The sequence below is a fragment of the Artemia sp. Qi Xiang Cuo genome, chromosome 20 (assembly GCF_049724085.1).
Source record: "Artemia sp. Qi Xiang Cuo chromosome 20, ASM4972408v1, whole genome shotgun sequence".
Lineage (NCBI taxonomy): Eukaryota > Metazoa > Arthropoda > Branchiopoda > Anostraca > Artemiidae > Artemia > Artemia sp. Qi Xiang Cuo.
This window is the reverse complement of record NC_142813.1, coordinates 6474877-6489153: the sequence shown is the minus strand read 5'-3', so window position 1 is coordinate 6489153 and position 14277 is coordinate 6474877. Positions and strand designations below refer to the sequence as shown.

At 34.0% G+C, this 14277-nt stretch overlaps 1 protein-coding gene across 1 annotated transcript in view; it reads right to left on the bottom strand.

Annotated features, from left to right (window-relative positions):
- LOC148939815 (polyamine-transporting ATPase 13A3-like) overlaps positions 1-14277 on the bottom strand; it is a 150635-nt gene that overhangs the window by 38899 nt on the left and 97459 nt on the right. The window contains exon 14 of the mRNA XM_089106456.1: positions 3461-3635. Within this exon, the coding sequence (XP_088962582.1) occupies positions 3461-3635 (175 nt within the window). The remainder of the gene's footprint in view (positions 1-3460; positions 3636-14277) is intronic.

Genomic DNA, 14277 nt, shown 5'->3' with positions numbered 1-14277 from the left:
GAAACTTCTCTTAACTATCAAAAAATATTCGGTAATTTGGAGATATGGAGATTTGGAGATATCTCCAAAGGTCATTACTATGAAACTTCTCTTAACTAGCAAAAAATATTAGGTAATTTGGAGATATGGAGATTTGGAGATATCTCCAAAGGGCATTACTACGAAACTTCTCTTAACTAGCAAAAAATATTCGGTAATTTGGAGATATGGAGATATCTCCAAAGGGCATTACTATGAAACTTCTCTTAAGTAGCAAAAAATATTCGGTAATTTGGAGATATGGAGATTTGGAGATATCTCCAAAGGGGATTACTATGAAACTTCTCTTAACTAGCAAAAAATATGAGGGAATTTGGAGATATGGAGATTTGGAGATATCTCCAAAGGGGATTACTATGAAACTTCTCTTAACTAGCAAAAAATATTAGGTAATTTGGAGATATGGAGATTTGGAGATATCTCCAAAGGGGATTACTATGAAACTTCTCTTAACTAGCAAAAAATATTAGGTAATTTGGAGATATGGAGATTTGGAGATATCTCCAAAGGGGATTACTATGAAACTTCTCTTAACTAGCAAAAAATATTCGGTAATTTGGAGATATGGAGATTTGGAGATATCTCCAAAGGGCATTACTATGAAACTTCTCTTAAGTAGCAAAAAATATTCGGTAATTTGGAGATATGGAGATTTGGAGATATCTCCAAAGGGCATTACTATGAAACTTCTCTTAACTAGCAAAAAAATATTCGGTAATTTGGAGATATTTTCATTACTGAGCTACGAACTAGGTGAAAATACCACTCGATGCTTTTTTTTATGCTCTTTCAAGTTTAATAATCATTTACTCGGAAATTCAATTTTAAGCCCTTTATTGACCCTTAAAGATGAAATTTTAAGCCCTTTATTGACCCTTAAAGATGAAACATTTTTCTTTTATTTTTGGCTATAGAAAAGAGTTAAAACAACAATTCTTACTTCATAATAGGCAGAATAATTGTAATTAATACATACATTTCATAAACAATTCCATTACACTTTACCCTCAACCCCTCCCCCTAACATGCAAATATATAGCCCGAATTATATATTTCCCATGTGTTTTCTAGATCTTGATTTTGTCACATTTGATTGAATTTACGGGTACAGGGTTTTAAGCATGAGTTATACTATAGGCTTAAAGAAAACAAAGCGATTTTCAAAAGATTTATGAAATTGTTTATTCAATTGGATCATGATGAATTAATGCCTATGGATTATATAATTCTAAAAAATCAAATTATAATTAAATAGTAAGTTTTTAACCAATATTTTAACCCTTTTCTATAGCCAAAAATAAGAGAAAAACCACTTTTTGAGGCTTAACGACGCCTTCTTGAATGTCTGAAGACAATCAGGGTCCTTGTCCCTCTACCCCCAGAAGCAAAAAATAAGACACTAGATTTTATTTGCCTCCAGGTTCGGTTGGAGCCTGACGTTTCCTTTGATATAACAATTACAATTATTCAGGGTCTTCCCTTTCCCTGTTCCCTACAGAGATTAAACGGTCCCAAAGACCTGAAAAGCACTATTTATACTAAGTTTGGTTTAAACGTGACTATTGCCAAATATAGTGAAATATATAATAGCATTATTATAGTATAGTTCATAAATAACGACGAAGACTACACTGCTTTTCCATCATAAACAATAAGTAGAAACAACAGGGAAATTTTTTATACAAGACAGTGGAACGCAACTTTTAAATGAAAATTTCGACCCTATATCAAAGGGCCGTACTCAGCAAAACAAACGAAGAGAAAAAAACAATATAAAAGAAACTTACATTAAAATTCGATCCTTAAAACAGAAAAGTTTTTTTTTTAATTTTCAAAACAGCCCTAATATCATTACTTCAAGGAAGTTCAACCAGGACTGGTACACCAAGCGAAGTGGGAGAAAGAACAACTCATTCAAATGGAATAAAAATACTTACAGACAAGCTTTTAAAGCTAATCTCGCCTTCTTGGCAGCCAGCCTAGATGTTCTATTCGTAACAGGATGAGTGGAATTATTAACTGGGTTTTTAATATAATTAGTTAAATCATTTCTAATTAAATTTGTGTATAGGGCATTAAGCGAATATTCCCCCAAATCTCTATTTAAAGAAATATTAGTGTTTGTTTTGATTTTAATATCAATTGCCTCTCGAACAACCTGTTTTATGCTTAAATAATTGCTAATAAGGCAAGTTTTTTCAAAACGCATTTTATGGCTAGGATTATCATAGATATGACTGCTTAACGCAGAATCAAAAGAAATATTTTTTACTATTAGAATTATTAATATAATTCTGCTAATAGAATTATTAATTATAACCGAATTAAAGAATCTAAAACAAAATGGCAAAATCACCCCACAATTGTATAATAAATTTCCCCCCGAGGTAGCTTTTGCCCAAAGTTTTACGGTTTACCGAAATTACGTAAGCAAGGTATTCAATGTGAATACCTAAGGGTCTTTTACAATGTGAAGTTCCCGCCAAGCCCTCAAATATAATTTACCTTCCATATATTCCAAAAGTCACTACAAGTTTAAAAAAGTTTGCACACAAAATAATTTTTATGTCGTATTTATAAATAATTTCAAAATAATGAATTTCTTAAATTCTGGTAAAGATATAACCCCAGTTACTCGCCAAAGAGGGGTTTATCAAATACCATGTGACTGTGGCAACTTTTATGTTGGTAGAACCCATCGAAATTTAGAAAAACGCCTACAACAACACAAACTAGACATAACTAATGCTTTAAATTCTAATAGTACAAATATTTCTTTTGATTCTGCTTTAAGCAATCACATCTTTGATAACCCTAGCCATAAAAAAAAAAAAAAAGAAAAAAATCTATCCTTTTGGAGTTTACTATACAAGATACGAACAGACAAGAAGAGTGGTCTGTGGTCTAAGGAAGTAAATTTTCCCTCCGGCCAAGTGCTCTGCTGCTCCTACGGCCAGGAAGAGGAGGGTGCTAAGATCTGCTGGCACCCTCCGGCCAAGTGCTTTTCTGCTCATACGGCCAGGAAGAGGAGGGTGCTAAGCTCTGCTGGAACCCTCTGGACAAGTGCTCTGCTGCTCATACGGCCAGAAGGAGGAGGGTGCTAAGCTCTGCTGGCACCCTCCGGCCAAGTTCTCTGCTGCTCATACGGCCAGGAGGAGGATGGTTCTAAGCTCTGCTGGCCAAGTGCTTCACTGATATGTTGATTCAAACATTGATAAACAAAAATAGCTAGTTTGTATTCTCTTAAACTCTATAGCTTCGTAAAGCCTATTTTTCAAATTTAAGTTGAACCACAAGAAAAATACTGTTATTCTAAGAATTATGAAATTATTATTGGTGGTGAGAAAATAGGTAGATTCACACAAACTAGTCCGTGAATAGTGTTGATCCTGCTTTAAGCCAAAACAGAATGTCAACTAACCAGTTTCTGGAGCGCAGAGCCTCATTATTGTCTCTGGTGATCCTTTGCAGAAGAAGTCGAAGAGGGGCTGATTTAACGTTCTAGTAACGACTCCGCTTCGTTGGATGCTGGATGCAAATGGGAATATCTTTACTATACCAATAACATGTTCACTATTCGATTCACTTAACAGTTCCTTAAAAATAAAAATATATCAATAATAAACATAATAATTATTAATAATAGAATGTATATTAATATATCATTAATATATAATATATCATTGTAATATTATTCTAAAATTATGGTATATTATTATATTAATATTTATTATTATTAATATATTATTAAAAACATATTATTAATAGTAAAGTAAAATAATAATAATAAATAATAGTAATAATAACGTTAATAATAATATTAAAGCGTATTTTAGATAATCAGTTGTTAAAACAGATAACTTCACAATTAAAAAGCAAAGGAAATGGGACAAACGAAATACATATTATATAATTATTACATGAGCCAGTATTGTGTAAATTATGTCACTCATGGCAACAAATACAATAGTAGCAACAACCAATACATAAAAGAAATTTTAATAAGCACAAAAAAAAATAATATATATATATATATATATATAACTTTCACATGGCCCGTAACAGCTGTGAATTTTCGGCGCACTCTATACTTACTCTGGGGAATCCCCGTCAGAATGCTACATAGAGAACCCTTTGGGGGCCTTTCGGTGGCAAGAGAATGAAGACAAAAATTGGACCTGAGCAAATGTTGCTAAAATGCCACACTTCCACTCGGTTTAGTTTGAAAAAGTCTGTTGTGTGTTAAAATGGATGAACATATTGAATTAGATATATCTTTTTAATGTGTAGTTATTTCAGGAATTTCTCTACACGAATAGCTTGGGATCTTCAACATATACTAGAAAAACACGACCGAATGGCAAGAGGCTCACATTCATACTAAATTTGAAGTAAAAATGAATCAAATTTTAATTTCAACCTGGAATACACTCCTATTATGAAACGAGTTATTTTAAATTTCAAATGCTACACTGAGAAAATGCCACACTTCCATTTGTGGCATTTGCTGTCATTCCTCTGGCACCTTGAAACGTCTGGTGGTGGATTTTCTAAAGGTTAATCTAAGTCTATAAATGATTATTGGTATTTTTTATATTATATTATGATTCTTTCTTGTAGCTTAGATATATTTTATTAGGAATCTCTCTTTGAGTTTTTAATATGTGCAATGATTGATTTTCTTAAACAAGTTCAGTTCTATTTTTGAGATGTTTATAAACGGGTGGCATTGGTATTTTTCAGATGGTTCTAAGAGGATGGTATCGACTTGACTTCAATTCCTTTATTTATGTGTGTGTGTTTTTTCTTGCTGGGTCTGTGGAGTCCTGTAGCCTACTGCTTGATTTGGACTGATTATATGGCGATAACTGTCATAGTATCCCTTTTCTCTTTCACTGTGTGCCTATTTTATTTTCTGGCAATAGGCTCCACTTGGGAGGGGCGGGGGAGAAGTCTAAGTGTTATATTTTTGTTTTTGTAGATATGTTGTAAATAAAAGAATTTGGAATAGTTTCTTTGCCTTTAAAAAACAAAAATGAAATTTAACAGAACCAACTGTCTTTTTAATTTCATTTCAAATCCACTGGAAAGAACGTATGTATTATACTAGAATATACATATTCTCCACTAGAAAATATTTCACAATTCCACTGGAAAATACTACTACTACTACTACTAACAACTCACCGCAACACCAAGCCGCCTGAGGCCAACACAGCTACGCACGCTCCTCCTCTACCCCAATCTATTCAAAGCCTCCCTTTTTACACCCGCCCACGAAGTTCCCATTTCCTTTATATCTTTCTTTATGACGACCTCCCATCCCAGACGGGGACAACCTGCTTTCCGGTTAGCCCTAGACGGTTGTCCGACAAGGACGATCTTCGGCAATCTATCATCCTTCATCCGCACAACGTGCCCTAGCCACATTAACCTTTTTTTCATTATAGCCCTAGAGAACGGTATTGAACCCCATTTTTCGTATAGCCTATTGTTTGAAATACGGTCAGTCAGCCGGGTACCCAGAGCAATCCTTAAGCAATTTCATAAGCAGCGCTTATGAAAGCGCTTTTTTTTCTCCATACCCGGGCACTTTGTATCGAAGGAGTTGTCGTAAAAACTTCGAAAAGGGCTCGTTCAATTGGAAATTGGAAAGGCTAGTGCCCTTTTTCATAGTCGAAAGTGATTGAAGGGCAACTAGCCCCCACCAATGCCCATCATTCCCCCAAATACATCCAATCAAAAATTTGAGATAGCCATTTTGTTCAGCGCAGTTTATTCCCATATAGAAAATATGTTTTTGAGGAGGACATTCCCCACAACCCTCAGGGCAAGGGTTTTAAGTTATGCCCTGAGGTCATATAAGATCAATGTTGAAACCATGTACACTTTATTTTTTTTTTCTTTAAAGCAGGGCACTTCATATAGAAGGGGTCCTCGTAGAGACTTCAAAAGGGGCTCATTCGATTGGAAATCGCCCGTTCAAGTGCCCTTTTTAATAGTCGAAAGTGATTGGATGACAACTAGCCCCCCCCCTCATGCCAATCAATCCCCCAAACACATCCAATCGAAATTTTGAGATAGTCATTTTGTTCAGCGTAGTTGATTTCCCAGTCCAAATTTTGAGATAGCCGTTTTGTTAAACGTAGTTGGAAGTTCTGGAAATTAGGTCCTTGAGGATGACAACCCCCTCACAGCCCTCAGGGCAAGGGTTGTAAGTTATGCCCTTGGGGCATATAATGTTTTTATAGAAAGCGTTTTCGTGGAAACTTCGAAAAAGGGCACATTCAATTGGAGATTCGAAGGCCTATTGCTCTATTTGATAGTCGAAAGTGATTGTAGGGCAACTAGCCCCCCGCCCATCATTCCCCCAAACACATCCAATTAAAATTTTAAGATAGCAATTTTGTTTAGCGTAGTTGATTTCAAGATAGAAAATGTGTTTTTGAGGAGGAAACTCCCCCAAAACCCTCAGGGCAAGGGTTTTAAGTTATACCCTGGGACATATAAGGTTTTTATAGAAGGCATTGTCGTAGAAACTTAAGCCTCATTCGATTGAAAATTCAAAGGGCTAGTGCCCTTTTTAATAGTCGAAAGGGAGTGGAGGGCGACTAGCCCCCACCCCACGCCCATCTTTCCCCGAAACACATGCAATCAAAATTGTGAGATAGCCATTTTGTTCAACGTAGTTGATTTTCAGAAAGAAAATAGGTTTTTGAGGAGGACACTCCCCCAAAACCCTCAGGGCAAGGGTTTTAAGTTATGTCCTGGGCATATAAGGCTTTTATAGAAGAAGTTGTCGTAGAAACTCCAAAACAGGCTCATTCGATTGGAAATTCAAAGGGCTAGTGCCGTTTTTAATAGTCTAAAGTGATTGGAGGGAAACTATACCCCCCCCTTCACGCCCATCATTCCCCCAAACACATCCAATCAAAATTTTGAGAAAGGCATTTTGTTAGCGTAGCTGATATCCAGATAGAAAATATCCTTTTGAGAATGACACTCCCCCACAACCCTCGGGGCAAGGGTTTTAAGTTATGCCCTGGGGGCATATAAGGTTTTCATAGAAGGCGTTGTCGTAGAAACTTCAAAACAGGCTCATTCGATTGGAAATTCAAAGGGCTAGTGCCCTTTTTAATAGTCGAAAGTGATTGGAGGGCAACTAGCCCCCCCACCCCACTCCTATCATTCCTCCAAACACATCCAATCAAAATTGTGAGATAGCCATTTTGTTCAGCGTAGTTTAATTTCAAACAGTAAATACGGGTTTGAGGATGGCAATCCCCCCCAATCCCCAGCACAAGTGTTTTAGGTTATGCCCTGGGGGCCGATAAGGTTTTTTATAGTAGACACGGTCATAGATACCTCAAAAAAGGATAATTCTATTAGAAATTCAAAGGGCTAGTGCCCTTTTTAATAGTCGAAAGTGATTGGAGGGCACCTAGCCCCCACCGATGCCCATCATTCCCCAAAATACATCCAATCAAAATTTTTAGATAGCCATTTTTTTTAGCGTAGGCTCGATTATTTCCAGATAGAAAATATGTTTTTGAGGAGGATACTCCCCCGCAGCCCTCAGGGCAAGGGTTTTAAGTTATGCCCAGGGGGCATATAATGTTTTTAAAGAAGGCGTTGTCGTAGAAACTTAAAAAAAAGCTCATTCGATTGGAAATTCAAAGGGCTAGAGCCCTTTTTAATAGTCGAAAGTGATTAGTAATATTTGTTGTTGTTGTTTAGACCAGGGCACTTTGTATCGAAGGAGTTGTCGTGGGAACTTCAAAAGGGGCTCATTTGATTGAAAATAGAAAGATCTGATGTCCTTTTTAATAGTCGAAAGTGATTGGAGGGCAGCTAATCCCCCTTCCACTCCCACCCTCCCATTTGCCCATTATGTTCAAAAATTAAATGTTGCCTTAAGTTTAAATCAAAATGCAATGTGATAATGCTAATTCCGAATAAGGCATCTCAGCAGCATCCCGAAAACGACTGAGTGTATTATGTTCAAACTTTCGAGGCTACTTCTGCTCTTAAAATTTAACCAAATCAAAATAGTGTAAGTGTATCAAAGCTATCAAAAAACGTAAACAGATTTTTTTGGGAATGGTATCAAGTTTTCCATTTCAGGTCAACTAGAGGAGGTACGAAACTAAGTTAAACAGTACTATTTGTGTCCAGATTTTTAAAATGGTGTTTGTTGTTAAAAATTGCTGAAAATTTTTCTCCAGCAGACAAATAGCAGGTCAAACTATAAAGTCTTAAAAAACGAAAAGATTTAAAGTGTTATTTTCTTTTTCCCTGAAAAGACTATGTCAATATAAAACGAAGAGAAATTAATTCAAAAAACTTTTTCCACAAAATAAGTTTTTCAAAGAAAAGTAAAGAACTCCATTAAACAAAAAATAAGCAAAAATAAAATAATCTACCAAGCTCCCCGCAGCCCTCAGGGCAAGGGTTTTAAGTTATGCCCAGGGGGCATATAATGTTTTTAAAGAAGGTGTTGTCGTAGAAACTTCAAAAAAAAAGCTCATTCGATTGGAAATTCAAATGGCTAGAGCCCTTTTTAATAGTCGAAAGTGATTAGTAATATTTGTTGTTGTTGTTTAGACCAGGGCACTTTGTATCGAAGGAGTTGTCGTGGGAACTTCAAAAGGGGCTCATTTGATTGAAAATAGAAAGATCTGATATCCTTTTTAATAGTCGAAAGTGATTGGAGGGCAGCTAATCCCCCTTCCACTCCCACCCTCCCATTTGCCCATTATGTTCAAAAATTAAATGTTGCCTTAAGTTTAAATCAAAATGCAATGTGATAATGCTAATTCCCAATAAGGCATCTCAGCAGTATCCCAAGAACGACTGAGGGTATTATGTTCAAACTTTCGAGGCTACTTCTGCTCTTAAAATTTAACCAAATCAAAATAGTGTAAGTGTATCAAAGCTATCAAAGAAAGTAAACAGATTTTTTTGTGAATTGTATCAAGTTTTCCATTTCAGGTCAACTAGAGGAGGTATAAAACTAATGTAAACAGTACTATTTGTGTCCAGATTTTTAAAATGGTGAATGTTGCTAAAAATTGCTGAAAATTTTTCTCCAGCATACAAATAGCAGGCCAAACTATAAAGTCTTAAAAAACGAAAAGATTTAGAGTATTATTTTCTTTTTCCCTGAAAAGACTATGTCAATATAAAACGAAAAGAAATTAATTCAAAAAACTTTTTCCACAAATAAGTTTTTCAAAGAAAAGTAAAGAACTCCATTAAACAAAAAATAAGCAAAAATAAAATAATCTACCAAGCTCGAAACTACCACAAATCAGCATCGATAAATAAGTGAAACCCAAAACGAACAGAAATTAAAATAAATAACCGAGTGAAACTCAAAACGAGCAGAAATTAACATAAGTTGGGCGCAATTCCCCTATGCCTTCCTAAGGCCAGAACAAAATTTGCCCTTTACTGAAAAAAATATAAATGTTTTTACTTTTATAAATTGAATAAATCAAATAATTTTAACATTTTGATTACTAAATATCAGTATATGTATATTAAACTGACAATGCACATTCATTTGTATTTTTTCAGTAAAGTGCAAATTTTGTTCTAGCCTTGGGAAGGCATAGGGGTTTTGCACCCACCTTATGTTAATTTCTGCTCGTTGAGTTTGACTCGGTTATTTATCTAAAACTTCATTCATTTTGCTCACACTTTCATCTAGGATGCTTAAATCATAACTATAATCTAAGCTCAGGAAACTTCTTCCCTTCCATGTGATTCTGGGGCCTCTCATAGGCTTTTCTTTGCTTCTTAAACAAAGTCCATCAAAATGATCTCTATAAAGGGAGCTAGAGCATAGTCGTGCTGTATTTAGGAATCATTATGAAAGCAGGTACTACCCTCATTTCCTACCTTAAATGCAGCAATGCTATTCTTGTACATGGCACTAATTATTTTATTGTTTTGTCTGGTGTACCATTCAAGGATAAGACCTTTACTAAAGCTTTTCTATCAACAGAATCGAACGCTTGCTCATAATCTATAGAACTGAGGACCAAAGGTGTTTGAAAACTCAGGCACTTCTCAATTATTAGCCTTAGAGTGAAAATTTGGTCGACACATCCTCTACCATTTTTAAAACCGCACTATTCTTCTCTTAAAACTGTCTACGGCATCTCTCAGTCTAAAAAGTATCATATTAATAAGTAATTTACTACCTACAGAGACCAGACTAATGCCTCGATAATTGCCACACTCACTTTTATCCCCATTCTTATAAAGTGGCTTAATTAAGGTTTTCTTAAAATCGTTAGGTACTTCTCCTTTTTCAAAAATCATATTCATAATCTTCAGTATTTTATTTTTAACCTCAGAGCCAACATATTTAAGAAACTCATTTACCACCCTATCAGCACATGGAGCCTTATTATTTTTTTATCCTTTTAGTACTGTTGCTTCCTTCTTCCTTGACATCCAAGGTATTACAAACTTTTTCATTTTCCTCTATATCTTTTCCTGCAACTATATCTCGATTAAGCAAATTCTCAAAATGTTCGGCCCATCTCTCTTTAATTTTTTCCTTATCTCTAATAGCGGTCCTATCTTTAACTGGGCCAAGTCCGGATTGACTACTCCCTCTCAATTTGTTAACATTCCAGTACACTATTTTACTATTATGCCGTCTAGATGCATCTTCCAGATCCTCGGTAATTGTATCCATGGTCTCAACTTTACACCTCCTTAGTTCATATTTTAATACTTTCTCCACTTTCTTTACATTCTTTTGTTTTCGTATGATCTATCACTCAGATAATTCTTGTACAAGTCCTTTCTCCTTTCTTTTAAACATAAAGCTTTTTCCCTAATATTCTTGGCTGCAGTTCTAGCTTTCTTCCCTAATACACCTTCAGCAACTTCACAAATTATTTTTCTAAAATTATTCCAACCATCTTCCATATTATCAAATTTTAAACTCTCAAGTTTAGCATTCAACTGTTCCTGGACAGTTTCTCTCAAGTTCTCATCCGGGAGTCTACCCACGTCATAACTTCCCGGGAGGTAGTTACCCTTACAAACAACAAAAGCACGAAGAACAATAGGAAATCCTTTTTGCAAGACAGTGGAAAAAATTTGAATAAATATTTCGGCCCTATGTCCAAGGGCCGTCCACAGCAAGACAAAAAATATATAAAAGAAAAAAGACTCACAAAAACATGCAACCAATCAAACAAAAAATTAAAAAATTTTCAAAGCAGTCCTAGCATCCTTACTTCAGCAAAGTTCAACCAGGACTTACCCTTCCGATATTTCAGCTTTAAATTAACCCTTGACACTACTAGATGGTGATCTTTACTTTTAACATCAATAACGGCACTCCTACAAAATTGCAAAAGTCTGTATCCATTACTGTTTTCTGTTCCTACACCAAATTTACCTAGGCTAGGATACCATCTATCCCTATTTCTACCAGCCTGGAAAAATTTGGGCCTGTCCGGGATGGAAATTTGGGCCTGTCCACTGGAAAATACAAAAATACAAAATTATCTATCAAACGATTTGAGGATAGAGCTTGGAAAACAATAATTAAAGAAGTAAAATTATGATTGTATGCTTGATTTTAATAGTTTAATACTTTTAATTATTAAGAGTAATATGGTTAACATTATGGTCAATTCTTCAATTTAGTTGTCCGTTTAATACTGTTAATAAAAATCCCTTCGAAGAATATAATCATTTAGATTACTTTTTAAATAAAAAGTTAGATTTTAATTATCTAAAATCTAACTAACCTTTAATTATTAATAGAAAAATAGTTAAACTTTTAACTATTAAGAGTAATTTGGTTAACATACTCTTCGATTGTTCAATTTAGTTGTCCATTTCTGAATAATGAACTATTCAGTTGTCCAATTTAGTTGTCAATTTCTGAACTATTCTGAATAATGAATCAGTTCGAAATTACATTTCCAAGATAGCCATTAAGTTAAATAGCTAAAAAACCATTTCTTAAGAGCAGAGGTTCATTTTTTAAATTATCGATATAGGTGAACAGAAGTAGGAAATCTTACCTTGACAAAGAACGAAAACTTTAATTATCGAAAATCTATCGAACGCTATTTGACTAAAAGCATAGTTTTTAGAGCATTTGGGTGTACCATGGCGAAACCTTTAGAGGGTGGATAATACAAGCCCTTGCCGAGTAGGGGGGTGGTGAATTCAACCCCATGCCCATCCCCACATCTCACTATTGTCATGACTCCTACTATAATTCCTTAAATTTTAAGGACAATTTGCGCCACTAGTTGAAGGAGGGTGGAGAGAAGTGTACCAAATTAAGTGGGAGAAAAAATTAGATCAAGCACAGAAACAATATTTTTACGCCCCAGTTTAAACCCATACAACTGAAGAAAATAAAAGTAGCGTAAACATTTAAAAAAGTAGCGGAGTACTGAGTACTGAGAAGAAAATAAAAGTAAAATAAATACTTAAAAAAGTAACGGAGTACTAAGCTAAACTATTTACTTTGAGGTTATATAGGCTATTTAGTGAGGTTATTAGTTTGGTTATTTAGGTCAATTCTTGACTATTCAAGGATTGAACAGTCATGATCTCTTAACAGTTACCGAAAACTATTGTCTAAGACCCTCTCCCCACATAGTTGGAGAGATATATCCGAAAGTTCATTGGTAATTTTGTTTTTGGCCCAATATATAAACTTTTACCAACTCTTGTCCAATATTTAGGATTTTTGACTTTTAGCTAACTTCTGCCATATATGAATTTTTACCAATTATTATCATACATGAATATTTTCCAATTTTTACCATATATGAGTTTTACCGTATATAAATTTTTACCATATATGATTTCTACCATAAATAAATTTTCACCAACATTTGCCATTTTTGAATTATTACTAATTTTCATTTATGAAAATTAGTACTTTTATTAAAATTAGTATTGAAAATTAGAACTTTTGCTAATTTTCATATACATCGCACTGTTGGCTTCACTTGATCTGGAACGTTGAATTAATACCCGTCTTGGAAACTCTAAATATTCGGATAAATATTGCCCCATCTCTTGCATATATTGCCCTTTTGAATAACACTCGCGCTATAATTAGGGCACAAGAGAAACGACTTCCCACTTGATATGTCTAGTAATTTCTGTTCGTTTTGAGCTTAAGTTGAGTATCAGTTTTAATTTTGGTAGATTATAAGTTCATTTTTAATTTCATTTTCTATTAGTCCAATATCTGTTTCTTTAAACTTTAATATCTGTCTTTTAATATGTGTTTTTTTTTTTTTAACTATAATTGGGGTACAAGGCCGACAACTTCCCAGTTCATATATCTAGTATTTTATTTTTCGTTTTAAGCTTGAGCTGAATATCAGTTTTATTTTTGGTACATTATAAGTTCATTATTGGTATAATTTTTTATTAAGTCCAATACCTGTTTATTTTAACACTTAGTTCCAATACCTGTTTATTTTAGCACTTAGTTCATTGTTCATTATAATTTCTCTTAATTTTCTTTCTCAAGATATAGCTTCGCTCTTTACTTTTTTTTAATCTCTGTTCATTTTTAGTTCATGTGTGTAACAATGAAAAATTAAAAGACTAAAAAACTAAAAAAAAAAAACTAAAAAACTGTCTTGAAGATAATGATCGCTTAATTTGATTCTATTCGAAGGCCCTAATAAAATGAGCAATTAATATTGATCTGTCATTAATGAACAAAAAAAAAAAAAAAAAACTTAATCTATGCAAAAACCAAATTTTGGAACGTAATTTTTTTTTGTTGCCTTGTAAGCAAAGAGTAAGTCTTTAAGCATTCCCTTTGTCACTGTGTTTTCACAGCAATCAAATATATTACAGATTAAGTTCTAAATTAATTACTCATCAGTCCAAGTAGCGCTATATTGTCTTTAAACTGTCACTAAAAGAAAATTGCCGGATGTCAAAACTTAAAGATTTCAGCGTTTTTTCAAAAGAAAACAAAGAATTTAACACTATAGTTTACAGTTTTCATTCTTCTCTTTTTTCTTTTATCTTTCTTTTTCTTTTTCTTGATTCTTGATTAAGATCAAGAAGAACCAACAGATTATTGGGTATTTGAGTATTGGGTATTTTAAGCCCTTTTAATTTTAATATAAGGTAGTGGATAACATAATTTACTTTAAATTAGAACAGACAACTTAAATTGGCCATTAATATTCATACTCTGAAATGCCCTTTCAACAT